The following is a 22,495-nucleotide window of genomic DNA, read 5'->3' as shown; positions in this document are numbered from 1 at the left end:
ATATGGTATAAAACCGTCCAGCCACAGCCGCTGAGGATTCCATGGTTTGAGCATCACAGCCTTTGTAGAAAGGACATAGTTTTGATTATGAGGCTGCGTACCGGGCATGTCCCATCAAATAAGTTTGCGTTTCTGATGAAAAAGGTTTTGTCACCGAATTGTGAACAATGCGGTGTTCCAGAGGACATAACGCATGTATTGATGGAATGTTCCCGTAATGCAGCCTACCGTCTATCGAATTGTAGCGACATATTGAAAACGTTTGCGGACATCAACATTATTTTGTCTAACCCCCATTCGGAAGAAATAAAACGTATTATCAGACTATATAATATGGGTTGCGCCTCGGATCAGTCTCATTAAATTATTTGTAGCTAGATATATATTACTGAATTTATATACCTGTGTACGTATGTGTATGTGTGTTCCTGAGCGACATAATCATTTTGTGATTAAGCTCATTAAATAAAGATTTGAAAAAAAAAAAAAATGAATAAAAGGCACCCCAAGTTTTTGAAAAAAGCTGATATTTTGACGGGTGACTTTTCGATTGAAAATTAGGTTGTTTTTTTGGTATTAATTCAAAAGAAGGCGAAAAAATAAATATTTTCAATCAAATAAATTACAGTGTATTTGGGACATAATAAAGTAAGTTTCCACCAAATTTCGTAGAAAAAAAATAAATTTTGAAGTAGATAGAAATAAAAGACCAAAAACTTGGTTTTTTGAATTTTTCACCTAAATTTTTAGGTTATGTGAAAAAATTGTGAATACAAAAGTTGTAGAACTTTTAATTACCTACAACTTTGCCATTGAACTTTTTTCTATAGGACTTGTAGTTTTGTCGGAAATCGAGAGAAAACATTTTTTTCTCTTAAAAGCTCCCCCCTCCCGCTTCCCGAACTCGGATTGACCGTAATTTATTTTTCCTTACATTTTTATCATATTCCCCTCCTTTTCTAATGGGTTTCATCCGACTGCGATTTTTTTTTATCTTTTCATTATTTTCAAAGGCTTCTACCCCAGTCTATCACAGAAGTCTCACAATGTAAAGTGTTGTATTTATGCTCAGAAATAATGATGTGTTCAATATTCCAGCCGGAAAACCTCGCCTTAAGTACTAAAAATTATATTTATTAATTACTATCATGCATGCAATGGTTTTCTGTTCATTTCATACAAATTATCTTATTACTGAATGTTACTTTCTTTCGTAATTAAAATAGTAATAATATGTTTAACTGTTTTAATTAAAGTGTTCTGCGAATATGAAAGTTGCTAATTAGGTACATCCTATATTTTATTATAGTCAAAATTATGTTGATGCTTTTTATAATTATTTGTTAAATTAAAATTATAAAAACGAATTATACAGGTTTTACTAGTTTTATTTCATGGGCCTTCTTAATATTGTACATAATATTATCCTAATAATAATTTAATCACACACATAACAAAAGCACACAAAAACGATCACAGTCACGCATTTTTGGATTTAACTTAAACTAAAATAAATAGATTTAACTAAGTATCTTCAGTTATTGATTTTGTAATAGTTGGTAAAAATGTACGTGATTTAATTCCCTTCTTCTTCGTTTCTTTCCTAACATCATGGGTACGACCATAGCCATGGTAGCTGGAAGCATACCCGCTCCAACAGCAGCCAATACCGTCGAACTATCCGGCGAATTATTACTTGGAACTAACTTCTTTCGTATCACCTTCTTCTTAACAGGTCTCACCTCAGATGCTTCACCTTGCAAATACGTCATTTTATCCATATCTTGCTTAGACTCTTCTACAGTCTGGAAGCTTCTTTCAACTTCCAATAAACCTCCATGCGATGTGGTCATATTTGTATGAGCGTCGTCGATGGGTAACACCGTAAGGGACACAGATTGGTGTGATGTTATTGTAGGAACGTCACTGTTTTCTTCTGGTACCTCAAGAGAACGATGACGCTTTTTGTTTCTATAGCCTTTAGTGGTTGATAATAATACCCATTGTCCATCACCGTATGGAGGTCGTGAAGATCGATCATCCTCTGGATCTGCGTCAGCATAGATTACTTGTGTAGGACGTCGCATTGGCCGTCTTTGCATAGACGCTTGATGTAATGCTTCGTATTCATATGGAAAATTGGAAGGACGGGAATCCGTAACAACTGAATCCGATGATCCATAGTAATTATTATCTTCGTTGTGATAATTATCATTTCTATCGCAGTTTGGTCTATACGGGCGTCTACTATCATCAGGGGACCATGATAGCTGTAGATTATGCAGTGATTGTTGCTGTTGCGTAGGAATCTTATTCTTAGTCCACGATGGTTTGGATGGTAATTCGGTATCATATTCGGGAGGAATATGCAGTTTATTATTTATAAAACCAGGCCGACTTAATGTGGGCTTTTTCTGAGGATAATTGTAGGAAAATTTATTACTATCGCTTTCCATGTCAGGGTAAGAAGAATACTTATCGTCAGATGAAAATTTTGTGTCCTCATCTTCATTCCAATAACTCGGTTTTTGTTTTTTAACGTTAGGTTTCCACTTTGAAATCTTACTAGATGACCATGCTACTGGTTCTAATGTTACCCAGCCATCTTTATCATCATACGGATGCTTATGTTGTTTTACTTTAAGTCGATTCCAAGTGGTAAATACTTTGCCATTATCATCATCTGCCTCTTCGCCACTAATAGAAGTATATCTGTCAGCTTTAATATTTTGCTTCTTTAACTTCGCGGCTAAAGCTGCAATTGCTTGAAGCCGCTCATTCGAAATATCGCCAAAATCTTTTAATTTATCTAAATTATCCAATTTGTCCATGTCCATGTCTTGAGGGCCTTCGTCATCCATATATCCTTCTTGACAAGACGGTCCATAACAACGAGGTCTGTTCCCACTAGAATCATGGACTGGAGTCATAAAATTCTTGATAATTAAATCATCATCGCTCTTCTCTTCTAAATCTTCGAAACGTCCTGCTTCAATAATCGTGATGGGTTCCTTTCCAGGTACATCGATTTGGTATGATTTCACTTTGTTGTTGTATCGTTCAATTTGCGTTTGGTCGTTTGGAATGGCATACGTCGCATGGAACAGACAAAACGCTAGTAACACTATCATTTTCTCGGAATTTCACTTTCGTTGGTTCACGTGTGAGCGCGCAGGCGATGCGCGCGTGTACTGAGCGCCGGCGGCTGCAAGAACTCACTGATATAGTTTTGATAGTGGATGCACAATAACTGCCCTCCCTGCTCTCTAATGCAATGGTAATTTCAAGTTGGTCACGACGAATGAGCGACATAATTACACGGCGATTGTCGTTCGCCGACTTATCTTAATTCACCATCGCGTGCCTCTGTCGCCGTGACCTGCGACTCGGTGAAAATGCTTTTCTCAGGAGAAATTATTAAATAAATATAAGAAATTATAAAATAAATTATCTTATGGAGAAATTGCAAAAATGAAATTTTACGTTACTTTTTTAAATACATATATAAGCATTGGTAAAATATAGATCGTATAATTTATTTTTTATTAATTATAGTTCTCGAGCTATTATAACACAAGAATTATTCTAAAATATAGTAATAATATCGTATTTCATTAAAATAAATTTACATCAACACGTTAGTTTTAAACACTAGAGAAATATGTACTTGCAATATTTTTAGAAATATGTATCAAGGCATTTTCTATAAAACTGCAGTTGCTATATGCTCTCTCCCAACCCAGATGATTATAATCGTTATCATACGATCAATTTCACTTTAATAACCAGTTAATCTCACGACAACCTCATCCAGAATGTATTAAAAGTAATCTCGATGTATCGTGCATGCATTACCTTATAAACGAAATAAGTACGTGAAAATATTCTACTTGAAAAATTGGATCAGTTGGTCTTTTCTTTTGTGTATGATAAAATTCAACTCGTATATAATCTATATAATATGATATATTAATATTATAAAGCTGAAGTGTTTGTTTTTTTTTGTATGTTTGAACGCGGTAATCTTATGATTCGGTGTTAGATAGCCCCTTTATCGAGGCTATAATATATTATCATCTCGCTAAGACCAACAAGAGCAGAGCAATGCGGGTAAAGCAGCGGGGCACAGCTAGTTTGAATATAAAATACGCATGAAAAGGAATTATCAAAAATAATGTTCGTGACTTGTTCGAGATAAAATTTAAATTGGTTGAAAGTAAATACCGACGTCCTATATAAATACATTTATATTTTTCAAGACAATTAAACCGCACAGATAGATTCGTTAAAGTAATTGAAACAAATTCATCATACAAATGGAAAGGTAAAGAAATTGCGATTGCGGTGTCTTACGTAACATAAAAATAGAGTTCTATTATTTTGTTACAACTTTCTATTTAAGTGATGCAAATCGCAATGAAGTTTGTTTATAATTTAACGAACTTTCATTTGAACGAATTTCGCAATACATGAAAATTGGTTCACCGTTTCGCGATGTTTATGTGTTGTCACTTGTCACAGTATTCAATAATTAAAAAACAGTATTTTTTTAAGCTTAATTCAAGCAGAAATTATTTTTTAATATTGTCTCATGTTTTTATTCGATTTCTTTTCAGATCACGATCTCAAAAATATGTAGAGCAAATTAGTTTTAACTAGGTTTTTCTTATTATCTGAATAAAAATACAAACTCTTTAATTCTTGCAATTAAATTAATTATCATTATAATTTTACGCATTAACACTTTCATTTTACAGCAGGTGATTCTTATAAGTATATTTTTTATTAACACAACAAAAAATAATTTATTTAAAGGAGAAAGTGTAATATCAAATGATCTACATAATTAAAATGTTTTTCAGTAACGAAATAGGTATAAAAAAAATAATTAGCTAGATGACAACAGAACATATATACTCAAGGGAGTAGATGACTTTGATACATATAATCTTACATAGACGACGCAGTTGGCGCAGTGGTAAAGTAACTGCCTACTGAGCCGACGGTCCCGGGTTCGATCCCCGGTCAGGGCAAATATTGGTGTGATGAACTCAAATATTTGTTCTTGGGTCTGGGTGTTATTATCTATATATGTATTTATTAAATATTATATTTATCGTCGCCTAGTACCCACAACACAAGCCTTAATTGAGCTTACTGTGGGACTAGGTCGATTTGTGTAATTAATGTCCTATAATATTTATTTATTTATTTTATTTATTTATATATATGCTTATTCATATATGCTTGTATTATGCATACCCAACAAATTGATTTATTTGATACCATTGCATCGATATCGCTTTTCAGCCTAGAAAAATAAAAGCAAAGGCTCTGGTAGTTAACATCTTACACGATATGCAAATAGTAAATTCAAACCTAATCTACTTATAACCTAGTTAAAGGAAAAATATCAAATTATGTAAACCAGAGAATATAAATGTGTAATATAATATGTAAATGTAAAATCAAAAAAGTTCATTGCGCGCTTTTCTCCTATCTTAAAATTCCCACAGAAAGAAGCAATCATAAGACTCATTATCCTGCTATAAAAGCCTTTAAACCGATTCAAAAGTCTTGAAATTCTAAATGCTTTCTGTATTGATTATTTTCTTTACCATTTCTTTACTCATATATATACCACAAAGCCTGAATGACAAATAAATAATATAATTGTGCGTCTCTACTTTCCCGCATTTACGGATATGAATCTTACCTAGATTTAGCACAAAGAATATCTAGGCTTAGTTTATTACGTTATTAGTTACGGGTTATTTTTAATGTCGCAGCGGCTGTAATGTGGCAAACTTTATTACTTTTACGATGGTCTATAAAACATTTATTACCTTTCTTAACTTGATTTTAAATTGTTTCTCTTCATTTGAAATCGTGAGCTTCTGTAATTCTACAAATATTTCTTAGTTGAATCGTATATTATTATGTAGATACCTACCGCGTTAAAAATACTTAAATAAATTGTAATTATTTTTTTTAGTTTCCCTTTTCACTTTTATACGTTTTTAACGACTTCAACGATCATCACCGACTTTCTTTAATGACTTTTACGAAAGTAAATATTCCTTATAAGTATGACTAGAAGGGAAAGCTCTTATAATACTAAAATTTGCAGAAAGGGCATGAACAATACGAAAAATCTATCGTTCTTTATTATGTAGGTACCATAGATTTTTAGGATCTTCTGTTTTGCTTATGCGTTACAAGGAAAATCTTTTTTTGATAAATATAGCAGTGTTATAGCAAACAAATTATTTAACTTCGGATATTTTACAAAGTTAAATAATAAACTATTAGATTAAACAGAAACCGCTTTGTAAGTGGAAACTGTCACGGTGTGAGAACATTAAATGCATCTTCCATTTAACGCACTACGATTCCTTTATGCTTTCTAAGACTTAATTTTGTTGATCTTACTGAGATTTCACTTGCACTTCTGTGTATACTTTGATTGTTATTATTGAAGAGATGATAAATTTAATAATTATGTGAATTTCTTATAGAGAGACCCCCACAAAAATTAAGTGGTATAGGAAAAGTTTCTGACATTAAATATCGAAGTAATGTTTTATAGTAGGATTCGTAGATAATTATTAATTAATTATTAATAATAATAGTGGCGCGAGATGCCTAATACTAGACTCTATGATGAATACAGAGATATAAAAGTAGGAAAGCTGGTCACGATTCACGAATAATTGAAAAATGATTTAAGTACAACTTCATACAATACAATTTCCTTCCGGAACATTGTCCCGAGGAAAAGAATGTAATAATAAAACACGGGTGGATGCTATCAAATCCCTTCCTCCTACCAACCGTGTAATGTACATATGACTTTCTTTTGTATTGTTCTTTTGTGTTTTTCAACACATACTAATTATGAATAGATTCGGAAAGCTTATGTGAATATATTTGTCTTTAGCAATACCAAATCACAATATAAGCAATAATATATTATTATGTATCATATTATTATCAGTATCTATTTATAATAGCATTCTTGTTTGTTAACTCATTATTCGCATTCGTAAAACGAGAAGATTTATCTGTGTGATCAGCCTCAACCTCTCATCAGCATGATCAGCATATATTCGCGTGAAAGTTCAAATTGAAAACATTTTCTTGGAACCCAATACATTGTTTATTTATGTTAAATTTAACAGACAAAAACATTAAGTACTGAATGATATTGGAAATGAACGTTCAAATTATGAAAAATTATTTCATTTATATTAGGTAAGTACCTATATATATTATTTGATTACTCAGGCACCAACATGGTCTTAATCTAGACTTTTTGTATAATCGTGACTATCTGACTCTTGTTAGATGAAGAAAATTTCGTATATATTATGTCACACTGGTTAAAGCTAATCTAAAAGCTTACAAACATAAAACAAAATTTGATCTGGTTTTATCGCTGACAACAGCATATTGCTCTATCTAGTTTTTCAGAGGCACATCCTATCTAGTTTAACCAAAATCCTATCGCCAAAATAGAGTACTTAGCGTTAAAGCCATAAACGATACATAGTATATTATTGTTATATTATATAACAAATGCATTTCACCGAATGAATAGTTCACCGCGTTTGTATCGTGAGAGCGGTGAAAATGTTTTTATTATAAAGTGAAACCGGGCCTTGACCGTCACGACCTCGGCTATGGAGTCGCGAAAGATGATTATTTTTTATTTATAACTAACACTTTTAACGTAGACTTATATTCTACACTAATCTTAACTAACGTTAAAAGAAGGTGGGGATTTTTGTATGTGTGTTGTAATGTATCATACAAAAATACAGGACCGATTTATATCACTATTTATATAAATTCTATCACTAGCTGTTGATCCTGGATCGGCGTGGAGGCGGGACGAGCAGTTATTATAGCAGAGCTATTATGCAATAATTTATACACTTACCAGATATGAGACATATTAAACATTTTATAAAAAGACTAGCATTCCGCCTGCGGCTTCGCCCGCGTTTTCAAAAAAAAACCCGCATAGTTCCCGTTCCCGTGGGATTTCCGGGATAAAACCTAGCCTATGTCACTCAGAAATGATGTAGCTTTCCAACAGTGAAAGAATTTTTCAAATCTGCCAAGTAGTTTCGGAGCCTATTCAATTCATACAAACAAACAAACAAAAAATCAAACCTTTCCTCTTTATAATATTTGTATAGAAATATATTTCATTCCTTATTACAAAAAAGGGTTGAGGTAAAAGAGGTTCATAACATATAAGTAACATTTTCAGGCTAGCTCAGAAATTTCGCTGTTTTACTGAAAATGTTGTTGTTGCTGTAATTTCAATGAAGTTTTTACTACTTCAGGTAATCATGATTATTCCACACATTTTTTGCATATATAACGAGGAAAGCTGCAACAGATTCAACAACATACAATTAAAATATTATAAAGATGACAGCTCCACAGCCGCCTCTGTGCGAGCTTCAGTTCTCAGCATTTAGGCAGATCGTGGAAAGTGCTCATGATCTCGTAACATTGGCGCCAATTACGCTTTCGAAGCTTACTGACGTGACGCAATTCTATCGCCGTGACCGGACACGTAACTTTTGGGCTACTATTACGATCTCATTTTGTCTATTTTCTTTATTGATGCTATTTTGGTTAGTTTTGTATTATTGTAACCACCTAGTTTAAATAAAAATGTTCTAAATTGCTATACCTATTATCAATATACAACGAGATTTTTGGGTTTGTTTTGTTTAGCTTGTTGAATGTTTCAATGCGAATTGAAGCTTAACAAAAATAAGTTACGTCTCTATTCATATTAAGTATATATGCAGTACAAAGAATGGAATCAATTTATGTTTTTGTAGAATTATTTTCACTAGACCGAAATATGTGAACAAATATTTTGCAATTTATAAGATCCACGCCAAAAAAAACAACTAAAATCTAGATTTATATAAATCTCGTGTCACAATGTTTGTCCTCAATGGACTCCTAAACCACTTAACCGATTATAATAAAATTCGCACACCATGTTCAGTTCGATCCAACTTGAGAGATAGGATAGTTTAAACATGTAGGTACCGAGCGAAGCCGGGGTGGACCACTATTATAATATAACTATATATAACAAACAATTACGCTAACATCGTAACATCCTTTCAACTCAACTAAAAAAACCTTGTTATTGTTAACAGCGCCACCTGTGAAATAAATGTTATAAGCACGTGCATTTCACTTTATTTTTAGAAAGGAGAACACAATAAAACTAGGGTACAATTTCTGCACTCAAACTTTTTAAGCTAGTTGTTATTGCAGACAATAGATGGCGTTGTAAACAATTTGTTAGAATAAAAGCACAAAAGTTTATCAACATCAAATATTGATCATAATATCACGATAATATATATTTTTATGGGATCTTTGAATCCATGTATAAAATTATCAAAAAGGCAATCCAAATTTAAAATTGATTTTTAACCTTTAAATGCAGGTCCGTTACTTCGACATACGTAGGTACCTTATTATTCCCGTCCGATTAGGGCCCTTCTGGCCTCCTCCACTCAAGCGACAGCTCAAGCCGAGGTTCGTGGTCCCCGTCAAGGGGGGACGCCCTTGTGCATGTCGCTACCAGGGTGAACCTTCAGTTCACCCCCGCGTCCGCGTTAAAATGTAGAAGCCCTTCTGGCTAACATTGAGAGACACCACAAAAAAAAAAAAAAAAAAAAAAAAAACTTATTATTAATTAAAACTTTAGATGACCTTAATTTACTATAGAAACGAGTATCATTATAGAAAAGTAAGCTCCTAATTGAGATCCTTACGTTACATTATCTCCTAAAATATGTAAATTAGTAAATATATAAATATAATAGAGCCATGAGCTAAGGCCATGAGCATATCAAGTAGGTAGGTCAAAATATTTTCATTTTATTACTTAGACCCACAGATAATATAATACTACACTGCAGCACGTAATTTATCCATAACTACTTTAAAATATGATTTGAAATACAGCATTTGAAGTATTATCTACATCAAAATATGATTATCTACGAACCTGTCTATTGAAAGAATAGTCTAGAAATATCATGCATGGTGGACCATGAACACTTAGATAATGTAGCCTTCTATTGTCATTTTACTTTCAACTCCACTTTAACTTTTAAAGAAAGTACCTTCCAGCAATCATCCATTGGTTATGTAGAGTCCGTGGAACCCACTTATGAAATATGTAGAATATACTTAAATTAGTTAAAAAACTGTAAAGTGAATTCGATATACCTAGAGAAAAACAATTCTATCGGTTGAACTATATAAAGGAGTTATACCACAAATCTTTTTTGTCTTTCATTCATTTTGAGTCCTAGAACTTTAAATGTTTTATATGTACTTCATTAAAAGGAAAAACAATCAGCTAAGACGTAGTTTAAAATCATCTTAAAAATAACGATGTAATTGGAAATACAGCCGATTTTTTAAAGCTACTATCTGGTTATCTTTGACATAAATAAAATAACAATATAACATAAAATTCTGCATACCCTGAAAAGAGAGGTGCATCGGTTTAACAAAAATGGGCGAAAGACGTAAAAAAGTAGGTGCGTTATAGTAGGTGCTAATATGTATGAAGACTCCCAAATGTATGATGACATTGTCACACCCCAAATATTATCGAGGTGCCATAACACATTACATCATATTCTTGCCGAAAGTGCAGTCATCGCTGCCCTACATAACTTTTATTACGGAAGCAAATTGACTTGTAGCGTGGTCTAAATAAAAAGGTTCCGCTACTTTATCATTGTCGCCTCATGTGAATTGTGACCATCGCTTCTTTATTCCATAAATATTTATCCAATAGCCACCTTGATCTTTAAACATAAAAATCATAAAATATTCATGATGTCGTGAAAAAAAATTACAACGCTTTTAAATTAAGGTAAAAATTAATTGGATTAAAAAGGGGATTAATTTAAATTCCTACTGCAAGATTGCAAAATTGTTTCATAATTTAAAAAATCATGTAAGCTATGCTGGTTATCGAATTACCGAATACCAGCTAAGGCCTGTAAAACTGAGCAATACGTTTGGTAATGTTTAAAATCCACGCCACTTGAAAGCAACAACAATAGAACTATTAGGAGATGTCATCGTGCGTGCAAAAAACAAAAGCGGACTTAAAGAGATAAAATAGCGCACTGCACCTGATTCTTAGCATCCTATCTCTGCCCATTGTACCTGCAGTAACCATCCGGCACTCTTTAGAAATGGTTGTCTTCTACCTCTTATTACTACCCTGTGTCACCCTTGCGCATTCCGGAGCATATTCCTCCCCGCAATATGCTAAGAAAATGTACCCGAAGAATTTTGATACCAGCGCTTTGCTGCCTAAGGACAAGCCTGCACATTTTAAGAGCGAATCGATTGATCGGTATGATAATAGCCTGAACGATACTTCGCAATATGGCCGAGCTACGTTCTTGGATACAGCAGGGAGTTTCCTCAGTGGTGCTGGGAGTCAGGTTATGTCGAGCCTGGCAAAGGATTTCATAGCAAGGTCCACAGGGAGCAGTCAGGTTGGTTTTGACTGCATTTCGCAGGTTCGTATCGCACTTGTATATAGATTGCACGCATTTTTGCATGACTCAGCTTTGCGTTATCGGTCGTCCCAAAGTTTTTGTTCAACAATTCTTGGGTTGGTCTTTTGTTATGTTCAGATAACTTGTGTGTATTAAAAGTTAAAACATGCAAGCAATTTTATAATTGAAGTTAGCTTTAGTTTTAATTTTGTATCAGAAAAATATAAGTAGATACTTAAATAGTAGAAATCAGATAGAAGAGAAGAAAAGAAATCAGAATAGTAGAAATCAGAAAAATATAAGTAGATACTTAATTATTAGTAGTTAGTAGAAAAAATATAACAAAGCCATTCAGTAGGTTAATGCAGTAGCATAAAATAGTTTTAAATAAATGCTAACGATATTTGAGAATGGTACAAGTTGGTAACTTTACCTTCCAAATTGAAAAAAATATTATAGCGGTACAAAGCCGTTTCCATACGTTACAAATAATCCATTACAACGTTTTCTCAAATAGGTACTCAGCTTAAATCTGACCAATCTGGTGATCCTCATAGTTTTGAAGGCTCTAGTACTGGCTGCGGGATTCTTTGGAGCTGGTGCTTGGAAGGGTCACCATTATGGAAGGAGTTTAGAAGGTACCATTTAAACATGCTACGTATATGAGAGTCAATTGATTCTGTACTAACGGTAGTTTTTTTGAAAATATGGCATAGGAACTTACTAGCGCGCGGGACACACGGACGAACCTACGGGCTAAAGCATGTTATTCTTGTATAAGCTAAACTAATAATTAATAATTAATAATAAGTAATTTTACCAACATTAATACTTAGGTTTTATTTTTTTTTTTTTTTTTACTAACAAATGGATCTACGATATCCGAATTTTTGATGCTAAATAAATAAAATAAATAAATAAATAAACAAATTTCCAGGTATAATAAAAATAAGTATTATCGCTTGAAAGTTAAAATCGTTACGAACATACCTACTTGTATTTTCGCGTTTATCATATAAGCAGGAATTTATACTTAAAGCACAAATATTATAAAAGAACAAAAATTAGCACCAATTTGTGAAGATATTACAAGATTAATACATAATGTGATGAATAATAATTAGCCGGTTATTTATGAATCAATAACCAGAAACCATAACAACTAACTAATTAAATACAAAAAGACGTATAATTTCAATGGGCTAGAGCTTTTCATCTACCGCATTTTGCTTTTCGGTAGACTATTTATTATACTCAAATAAAAACGAGGAATAAATAGGTTCGCACGCGCCTACATCTTACATATCAGGAAATAATCATAATAAACTATAAAATGTCCACAACAATAATCCGGAAGCTACTAAGTACCAACTAGTTCAGTAAACATACATCTGCCTAGTGTTCTCACTTCCTACTTACTATTCTAGACTTTAAACCAACGTAATAAAGAGTATTTTAACAAATGTTTAAATATTTAAGCCTTTGACCACGTGCCGAAACTGACCATCAGGGCTATTAAGTTAATCCAATAGAGTTGGATGCGTTTTTCTTGTCCATTCTCGAAGTAATCCCATTGCAAGGGATAATCTGCAGACACCGTGCGTTAATGACTGTCAGATTTGCGGAAATTTGTTAAATAAATTGTAATGGATCAGTTATATACTGTTGATATTTTTTTTTGTAAATACTTAATTTTTAAATACTTTTATATCTAAAGTAAATGATAAATATTTACGAACACTCAAACAGAGCGTTCGTAAATATATAACATATATATCCCCAAATTACGCTAAACGCGCTTGTAAAAAATGTAAATCTATGTATTCTATTCAAAAGAAACAAAAACCACTTGCAATTAAATTTCTTATTTTATATTAACAGATAACAAGAACGCATCATACATAACAGAAGACGAAATCCTCTTATATGTGAGCTATCTAGTGGGTCAGCAGACGCAAGACTACGGCTGCCTGTACCGTCTGGCTTGCCAGAAGCCGCACCAGGCCGCCATCTATGCTTCGGGAGCGGAACTCATATTGCAGGGAACGAAACTTGTACAGGGGTATGGTTCAATATTTTTTTCAATACATTTTTATAAGTATAAATATATATAAAACGAATTTAAATATTAACCACACTATCTGTATCGCTCCGTTATTAATAATAATATATTTTAATTGAATTTTGATTTCGCCTAGTGCGGGAACCAATGAATTTTCTAACGTCTAGCTTTAAGTACCTACACGCAAGTCTACGGCCTCATCTTACTATCTCCCTTGCATATATTTCTGATTAATTTTTATGGACTGAACTGTTTTAATTAGGTACAATAAACAAATTTGTACACAACTTAAGTGAAATTTCTTCATTTATTCTTCTTCTTAATACCTATTTAAACGGATCAACTAACATACATACAAAAAACTTAACACAACACAATATGAACAAAGAAAAAAAATCCACACTACGCATTATCCTTTATTGTCTTTTATCGTCACCAATAACTTAACACAACGTAATTAAATGTCTTTAACTTTTAGGAACAATATTACGATGTACAAAAAATTTAAAATATTAACGCCACACATCCTTTATCTTTTAATCTCACTAATAACAAATGATAAATTAGACCTCATTCACACGAGAGCTTTTTTAACGTCCGTTAAAAAAGCGTCCAAATAGAACAAATGCATTCCCAAGTATATGTTCACACGTCAGCGCTTTTAAAGCGCGACGCTTTTTTATCGCGCAGTGTTCTATTTTCAACGCTCGGCGTTGGGCGTTAAATAAAATAGACCATAGGAAACTTCTTACTATTATTCAGACGAGCGCTAAAAAAGCGCCGGCGCTGCGTTCAGTATGCCGCACGCTCGCTCAGCGGTAGCACGTGTTTGTTGTGCTTATAATCATCAGAAAATCGATACGATGTCGTGGATTGTTGATCCCGAACTATTAATTATAGATGTGGAGTCTCGTCCGTTCCTGTATTCAAAATCGTTATAGACATTTGAAAATAATTAAAAAAATTCCGGGGTATTGCCTTAACTCTTCGTACAGTGTCACAAACTGCCCTTTTAAGTATCTCTGTTCATTCAGAGGATGTACCCAGAATGCCTTTTGTTTCCTTTTTCGTCTTTTAATAACACAAATCGCTAGTGCCAATCTTTCTTTCTTTCAAATATACCTAACATATAAAAATTAAAACAGTAGGTTTTTTTATCATATTCCTTTAAGTAACATGTTTATCGATGACGAGTTTGAACAAATACCTAAGTAGGTACCTACAAGTAGTTTATTAAGAACAAACTTTCCGAGGAATTCTAAGCAAATATAATAATATAAATATCATAAAGATATTACGCAACTGACATTACGTAATTATTTTAGCAGAAACCATTTCCACGTCTTACTGAAGCCAGAGACGAGACATGAGTGATTTTAAAGCGTTAGTATGAACAACCACAGAGAGAACGTTTAAAAAGCGCCAACGCCGGGTTTTAACGCAACGCTTTTTTAACTCTCGTGCGAATGAGGTCTTAGTCTTGCAGGAACAGTATTAATTTGAATAAACACACAAATCAAACATAAAGTTTACTACTCCACACACCATTCTTTCAACTTTTTTTACGTCATAAATTAACAATAAACAAATGTCTTTCAGGAACAGTATTGATTTGGAACCATACGAGCACGTATCACACGGCATCCAGCAGGCCACGGCGTGGGGCGAGCAGGGCAAGCCGTGCGAGCAGCGATACCAATGTAGCTAGTTGCTTATGAGATTCCATAGAATCGTGGCCCTGGAATTGTTTAATGCTTTAAGTGGCGATGTCATATTTAGGTGTAGATTATTAAAATTTAAAGTCTGTTCAAATAACGTGAGTTTGTTTAAGGCAGAAGCATTAAACTGTCTGTTAGATCAATAAACAAAATTGAGATTAATCCATTTATGTAAGTGACTTTAATTAGTATCTACTTATTCAATCAACATGGCCATTCTACTTATTAAGTGAAATTATTTATAAACATGTTTAAAAATTCCAATTTATAGTGACAGACATATGTTCTCTGGCATTTTATTGTGAGTAATTTTCTGATATTTTTAATTAATTGCGTAATGACCATGCAAATTTGTACTTGATACATTGAATACTTGAATTTATGTAATCTTATCGAAGCGTACTTTGTAAATAATTTTACAATAAAGAAATTAAAATTATATCATTTGTTTTATTTCTATTTTCTGTACACCTCAAACGCTTTTCCCTATATATTTTTTAATCTAAAGTGTCTTCTATGCATACGAGACTTAGCCGTCGCAATCTGTGTCTTCCGTCTCTAACATACGGTCTACTTTTACTGGAATTATATTTATTTTTGTTACATTATATCCCACCTGTGCTATATAGAGCCAGCGGCCACAACTCTGGGCGTCCTCTCTGTTGGGTTGTTAATTCGAGCGGCGCGGTACTCCGCGTACGAAACATAGCCGTCACCGTCGGTGTCGTCCGTCTCTAGAGTACGGTCTACTATTGCTGGAATTTTAAAAAGGTAAATTATAAGAAATTTTTAAAACAAGACACAAAATGATTAATTTTTTTATTTTCCTCGTCTTTTTTGGGTTGCCTGGTAGAGATCGCTGCCACCGATAAGGCCGCCTACTGTACTTTGATTAATTATTTATTGTTAAATTTATAAAATGTTTCCTATATGGTGTACAATAAAGAATTTTTCATTCATTCAATCATTATCAAATCTCAAAGATGGGATACAAATGAATATATAGATTAGCTCTTTGGGAATTTTTATTCAAGTATCTTTCTTTCGTAAATTATATCGTTTTATATTTCTTACCAATATACGTCGCAATATTATTAGCTTCTGGCTCTATGGAATCTTCGACATCTGAGTGAGGCTCGTGTTCCATTGTATGATACACTGCCTGAAATTAATTATTTAGTTATTCTTAAGTTATTAATAAAATACATAAATGACTGATAAAATGAAATAAAGTTTCAGTGTCCGTGTTCTTCAATTATTCGATATCATAGATAAAACAATAAAGAACAAAATATAACATGTGTTTTATTTAACCTTTAGCATTTCCAGACCGTCCAACATGGAGTTCCTATCAAAGTCGTGTGCTGAAAAATAATGGAATTCCAATTCCTCCGGGGTCATATTAGCCAACAATTCCGGAGTCAATTCTTGTACATCCTCTTCGATATGTCTGAAAATATATTATTTACCTTAGTTTATATAGATATTATTATGTGAAAAAATGCTCTATCAAGTTTTCATCATAAATTAGGTACCTACTTGAAAGATTGGCTCAATTTATAATATGGATTCTCGTATTTAAAAGAAATAAAAAGTATTAAGTAATTATATCAAAAAATAAAAATAATTAAATAAATATTCAAGCAAATAAATAAACAAATTGGAATGAAACAAACGGAATCAGCTTTAGCTAAATGCTACACGAAACAATTATTTCATGTTGATACTTATAATAATAATATAGGTATTCAATGCAGTTTTAATAATGGAGCTTATGTGTTCATCGCAAAGGAACGGAACTTAGATCTTTAAAAAACCATAAGCAGTAACGCACTTGGTATCATGAAGCAGCTTTGACTCCCTGGTTAGCTTCTCCGTTCCTCTTGGCACATAGTGATGGTGAGCTTGTTCCACACCATGTCCATGGGGGTGGTGTGGCCCGCGTCGCATACAGCATGCCATGCCGCTTAGAATTACTATTATGATGGCTAATGAAAAGATATTCGAGTATTTAGTAGGGGCACAGATAATATAATACTATGGTAGTGGCACTCAGCTTTGTGAATCGATTGAAAAATATTCTTAAGTAGCCACAAATGTGTGTGATTACTTAACTGCCAACCATTGTTATTTAGATTTCTATGCTGCCAACATATTTTTATACGACGTATGCGGTTGTGTTAATTAAATAAACAAGAAAGAAATAAACAATTATTTTTTAAATGAATTAGCTTTTGACTGATGGTAGAGATATTGTTTTCTTAATAAATCTTCTTCATCAAAAAAAACACCATACTATTCTCTAATTTACGAATGCATCATTATTGGCAACCTTTCATACAAATAAAGTTAATAAATAACCTTTCACACGAATCACGAGTATTACTGCATAAACTGAAAAAAGAACGTGTCCAGTATTTCTGACCATAAGCACGACAATAATAACATTGCACCTACGCATTTTTTCTATAACTACCACAAAAAAGTCAAACCGGCACGCGCCTCAACGACAAATTACTCCATACAAATCTTGCCATAGCGCATACCTGTCCATCATTGCAAGGGGTGGGCAGCTGGCGCCCCCGGGGGTACCAGCGTGATGGCACCCCATTGAGACGCAATATTCACACCTCATTTCACATTATGCTATTAGTTTTGAAATCGTGTAGAAAATCTAGGCTAAGAAATGACAATTAGCTCGGATTTAAATGAAATGTAGAGCACATTTGATTTGTAATTATTTAGTTGAGTATTAAGTTAAAAAAGTATAGGTAATAAGACATTTTCATACTTTAGAAAGTAAAACCGTGCCTTTTTCATATTTAAATATTTATTTATTTTTATACCTGTACATTTTGCTTTATTAATCCTTACATTATAGAAGAACTGATTTATGCTGATTTATATTGAGAATAAATGCGCCTCTATGAGCTATATTATTGCTTGAGAACATAAAAAGTACATCATCAAAAACGACTAAAAAATACGCCAATCATTCGTGTAGCAACTATTCGGTTCACATCCCAAAAAACATACCGCTTTTAGTCTACAAAAGTGGCATGAACAGAACATGACACTATTAACAAAAACACACCAGCCTCACATTACAAAATAACAAAACAGGTGTTAATCAGCGCCCCATCCGAAAATCTATTACGATACAATTTCAATACATCGAATGAATTATTTATATTCGCGACCCTCTCAATCAAACTGTACAGTTGTTTCGTAGGAAAGACGAGACCGGGTCGAATCGGACCCTACTTTGTAGTATAAAATGAAGCCATAATGGAGGACAAATTATGCGCTTCGTGACAAGTGCGCTCCGTATGTCGGGGTGTCCGACACAAGCGGTTTACATCTGACACACTACTCGCTATTGTAGGGAACAAAAATATGAACTTGATGTGTCTATCCTCGCGGATATAAGAGATATTTAAAATGGGTCAAAAAACTGCATCGCTAGCTATAGCTACTAGAACTTTTCTGCTATCATATTAAAATTAGTCTAAATTGTATGCATACATATTTATAGCTTATTGTTTTTTTATTTATATTGCTTTATTATATTATTCATTTAAATCCCAAATCACACAGTATTGTCAAGTAAAAAGTTCTCGCCAACCTTACTTAATTTGCTCTATAATTTCACTCTACCACATCTAATTATTTATCGTATATCTCCACTTCATACTTCAGACTTCGAACTTCGAACTTTTTTATTTTTACAATTTTTTTTTTCATTTGATTATTCGACATCCATACATACCATGTGTCACGACACCAGCGCAACCCACTGCATTATCGCCTTATAGCGCCCTAATCTCATGATTACAATGGACACAACCACGGCTCATAGACTCCTTTATACCTTATCTTTGGTTACATTTCGTATAAAGTGATTATACTCGTATTAACCATACCGCAGTGAGGGATATGCATCGTAAAAAAGCTGTAGAATACTGAGTAGAGGATACCTTTTTTATTTTTGTTTTGTTTTGTTGCCAACAAATTATGACCTATCTTATGCTAATCAACTAGAGCTATTAATTAGTCGAATATCAGGAATATTATTCAAGCATGCATATTAAATTGTAATGCACATTAAATAAATATATAAAATAAGGCATATGCAGTAATAGGTAGCTGAAAAATATTAAATATTTGTTTGAAGTATTTATTCAGATATTCATAATGGAAGCTACATAAGAGAAGCTAATAGTTATTCGTTATAAAAACAGTAATTGATTTGTTGCGACTATCTTATTACACTATCCTTAGACACTATCAATACAAAGCCAATACAAATATCTTCTCTGTATAGAATTTTACTCTACAATTACCATTGATTCGTAAAATTGTAGGTTATATTGACACTATTTGTAAATAGTAGATACTATTATTATAATATGTACTAGGAGACCAATAAATATTTTATCGTATAATAACAAAACATCCTTTGATCAAAACATCATTATTTTAAGAAACTTTTCAATCATAATTTAGCCATTTGTCATATTGACACAATAAAAACAAATCATACAAGTGAAGTCGTATAAAACTAAACAGGAATCAGTATAAAATTACCTACCTTCAAACCTCATCCTCACATTACACGAAATCTTGATTATCTTCGAACAATATCAATTTCACACATAATTGCTTAAAATTTGTGATACAAACACTCCATATTCTGACAGCTTTCAGTTTTCAGACATGGCGGACTTGAGCTTGACGCTTGCGCAGTATGCTGAAATGAATGTGTACCGAATTTCAACTGCATAAGACTTAAAATCATATGACATTAGTGTAATTCCCGCGCATGTCTTTTTGGTCCCGAAAATAGTTCGCTAAACGTTCACGTCATTGTTTCGTGAAAAATATAATAGATGGCGGTATAAGTATCCCTAGTATTGGAAAACCACAGGAAAACTAATATAATGGAAAATATTGAATAAATAGCTGAAAAAAAAAATAAAATACTTTAATTTTTTTCTAGATCGACTCTAACAATTTGGCTACGGCATTCAAACAGCCATGGTTCGTAATATTTTTTTTTTAATAAATGATTAAAAAGGTACTAATTTAAATAAAAAGTGAGTTAGTATCAAGATTTATTCGACATTTTAAGGAAGGCATATTTAGTATTAGAATAGATGAGGTGATCTAAAATCTATACTAATACAATTAGACTAAAATACTATTGGCATTGAGACTAGTAAAAAGCAATTCCATAAAATGTAGGTTCACTTTGTCAATATTATTTATAAGTTTAACTCTAAAAGCAACCCCTTATCTAAATACATTATAAAAGAAACTTACAAGAAATGAAAATAATTACGTCAGCCATCAATAAAGACCTCTGAATGTTTTAATACATACTCATTTTCTCGCAACCCACCACTGAAAGAGATCTTTATTCCTTTAAAGATAGGCGCTGAATTTACTGACATAACAACGCAATCCCCGCAGCAAAACAGCTTATAACAAAGTTTCTCCAGACGATAATAATTCTTAATTCTAAGTGTTAAGTTGTTCTTTCGTTTGCATTGTTGTTGAGAAGAAGCGTTTTATAGTTAAATTGTTTATGTTTGTAGCGATCTGTTAAAAAGAGACGGGCGTATGTAAGCGTGTGAGTATCGTATGATCAATACATCGGGGGATGCGTTATACGGAGGCTTCCCTAATGGTCGTTTTCTTACATTTGCATGCTAATTGATTTCACCACTCAGAACATTCCTTTTGTCTTATGTGTGACGCAAATTGCAACGAATTAAGTCCCGTCGCATTGTGTTGAAGTTTAGTAGAGTAGTTTAATGCTTTATATGTATACTAGCTTTCCACCCGCAGCTTCGCCCGCGCAGTCAAAGAAAAACCCGCATAGATCCCGTTCCCGTGGGATTTCCGGGATAAAAAGTAGCCTATGTCCTTTCTCGGGTATCAAAATATCTCTATACCAAATTTCATGCAAATTGGTTCAGCAGTTAAGACGTGATTGAGTAACAGACAGACAGACAGAGTTACTTTCGCATTTATAATTGTATTAGTATGGATTGTATAGCTATTTACGTTTTTGCTTTTAAAATTATTTACATAGGTACTGTGCAAAATGATGTCTTGTAAATATAAACATAAGAAAACAAAATTATTAATACTACAGGAAATACCAAGAACTCACCTTAGCCGTTGCCTTAGCCTCTTAAGGGCTTGGTCTAGTAGTGCAAACAAATGCATCCTGTCATCCTATATGTAAATAATACAAATGTACTAAGGGAAAGTTGCTCCACTTAATTTTTAAAAATTAAATCATTCGTATGCATAATTTAATATTCGTAATAAGTACCAAAAATGACAATTTGAAACAATTTTCGTGAAAATTACACCGGGTGATTTTTTTTATCAGTACACAAAATTTGCGAATACTTTCTATTGATATCTTCAACTTCATGTTTATATAACTCATCAACTTTTACAAAGAAATTTGGACGAAATATAAAAAAAAATAAGCTTTCCATACAAAATGCATAACTCTATACATTTTTTTCGACCTAAGTTTCTTAGTGAAAGTTGTTCAGTTTAACTAATAAAACGGATAAACAAATTTTGTATATAATAAAAAAATGTAATGTTTGTGTTAAAAAATTATAAAATAGAAAAATACGCAAATGAAAACAAAAGATATTTATTTCTAACTAGCTTCCGCCCGCGACTCCGTCCGCGCGGATGTCGGTCTTCGCGTCTTCTACAGATTTATTATATTGGTTAGGGAGCCAGGTGCAAATTTGGTTAACTTTTTCCTCTCAAGAGATAATTCGTCAGACGCATGAGAGTATAGTATTATAAAGCCTCGTGAACGTCAGCTGGCGCTCGGTTGGGGGGGTGAGCGGTTGTAGCCTCCCACGCACATAGGAAAAAAAATACATTCATTCATTCATTTCCTCTCAGCTAAAAATTTGTCAAATTGTAGCTAACCCAATATCTCAACGAAAAAAAATAGTCAGCTGGTTACAACATGGTGTATTATACGTCAGCTGGTGTCTCGAACATGAAAGTTAAATTTAAAGAAAAATTTATTTTCCGTTATTTCCTCTCAAACAAAAATTTACCTGATGATAGCTTATATGTAACTGTGGATA

The 22,495-nt window shown here is 32.9% G+C and overlaps 3 protein-coding genes across 3 annotated transcripts; 1 reads left to right on the top strand and 2 right to left on the bottom strand.

Annotated features, from left to right (window-relative positions):
- Positions 1-1,367: 1,367 nt before the first annotated feature.
- Positions 1,368-3,230, bottom strand: LOC149907171 (uncharacterized). The gene has a single exon (XM_090103550.1). The coding sequence runs from the start codon at positions 3,129-3,131 to the stop codon at positions 1,539-1,541; it is 1,593 nt and encodes a 530-aa protein (XP_089959676.1). The 5' UTR covers positions 3,132-3,230; the 3' UTR covers positions 1,368-1,538.
- Positions 3,231-11,160: 7,930 nt separating this feature from the next.
- LOC149907170 (uncharacterized) lies at positions 11,161-15,379 on the top strand. The gene is made up of 4 exons (XM_090103756.1): positions 11,161-11,576; positions 12,097-12,217; positions 13,461-13,641; positions 15,241-15,379. The coding sequence occupies exons 1-4, from the start codon at positions 11,268-11,270 to the stop codon at positions 15,347-15,349; spliced, it is 720 nt and encodes a 239-aa protein (XP_089959882.1). The 5' UTR covers positions 11,161-11,267; the 3' UTR covers positions 15,350-15,379.
- LOC149907169 (multiple coagulation factor deficiency protein 2 homolog) lies at positions 15,272-20,752 on the bottom strand. The gene is made up of 7 exons (XM_090103757.1): positions 20,682-20,752; positions 19,951-20,109; positions 17,194-17,347; positions 16,674-16,809; positions 16,434-16,521; positions 15,976-16,114; positions 15,272-15,379 (listed from the first exon to the last, which is right to left on the bottom strand). The coding sequence occupies exons 2-6, from the start codon at positions 19,961-19,963 to the stop codon at positions 15,981-15,983; spliced, it is 525 nt and encodes a 174-aa protein (XP_089959883.1). The 5' UTR covers positions 19,964-20,109; positions 20,682-20,752; the 3' UTR covers positions 15,272-15,379; positions 15,976-15,980.
- Between the last annotated feature and the right edge of the window lie 1,743 nt (positions 20,753-22,495).

This window comes from Colias eurytheme, chromosome 7 (assembly GCF_061535395.1).
Source record: "Colias eurytheme isolate Ceu_HAF_F1 chromosome 7, ilColEury1 Martin Lab GWU primary, whole genome shotgun sequence".
NCBI lineage: Eukaryota > Metazoa > Arthropoda > Insecta > Lepidoptera > Pieridae > Colias > Colias eurytheme.
The sequence above is the reverse complement of the archived record's forward strand: the minus strand, read 5'-3'. Positions and strand labels throughout refer to the sequence as shown.

Coding starts and splice junctions, on each gene's coding strand:
- LOC149907171 (XM_090103550.1), bottom strand. CDS start 3,131: ATGATAGTGTTACTAGCGTTTTGTCTGTTCCATGCGACGTATGCCATT.
- LOC149907170 (XM_090103756.1), top strand. CDS start 11,268: ATGGTTGTCTTCTACCTCTTATTACTACCCTGTGTCACCCTTGCGCAT. Junction 11,577..12,096: donor GGTCCACAGGGAGCAGTCAG/GTTGGTTTTGAC, acceptor TTTCTCAAATAG/GTACTCAGCTTAAATCTGAC. Junction 12,218..13,460: donor TTATGGAAGGAGTTTAGAAG/GTACCATTTAAA, acceptor TTATATTAACAG/ATAACAAGAACGCATCATAC.
- LOC149907169 (XM_090103757.1), bottom strand. Junction 16,810..17,193: donor AAGCTGCTTCATGATACCAA/GTGCGTTACTGC, acceptor ATATATTTTCAG/ACATATCGAAGAGGATGTAC. Junction 16,522..16,673: donor ACGGTCTGGAAATGCTAAAG/GTTAAATAAAAC, acceptor AATTAATTTCAG/GCAGTGTATCATACAATGGA.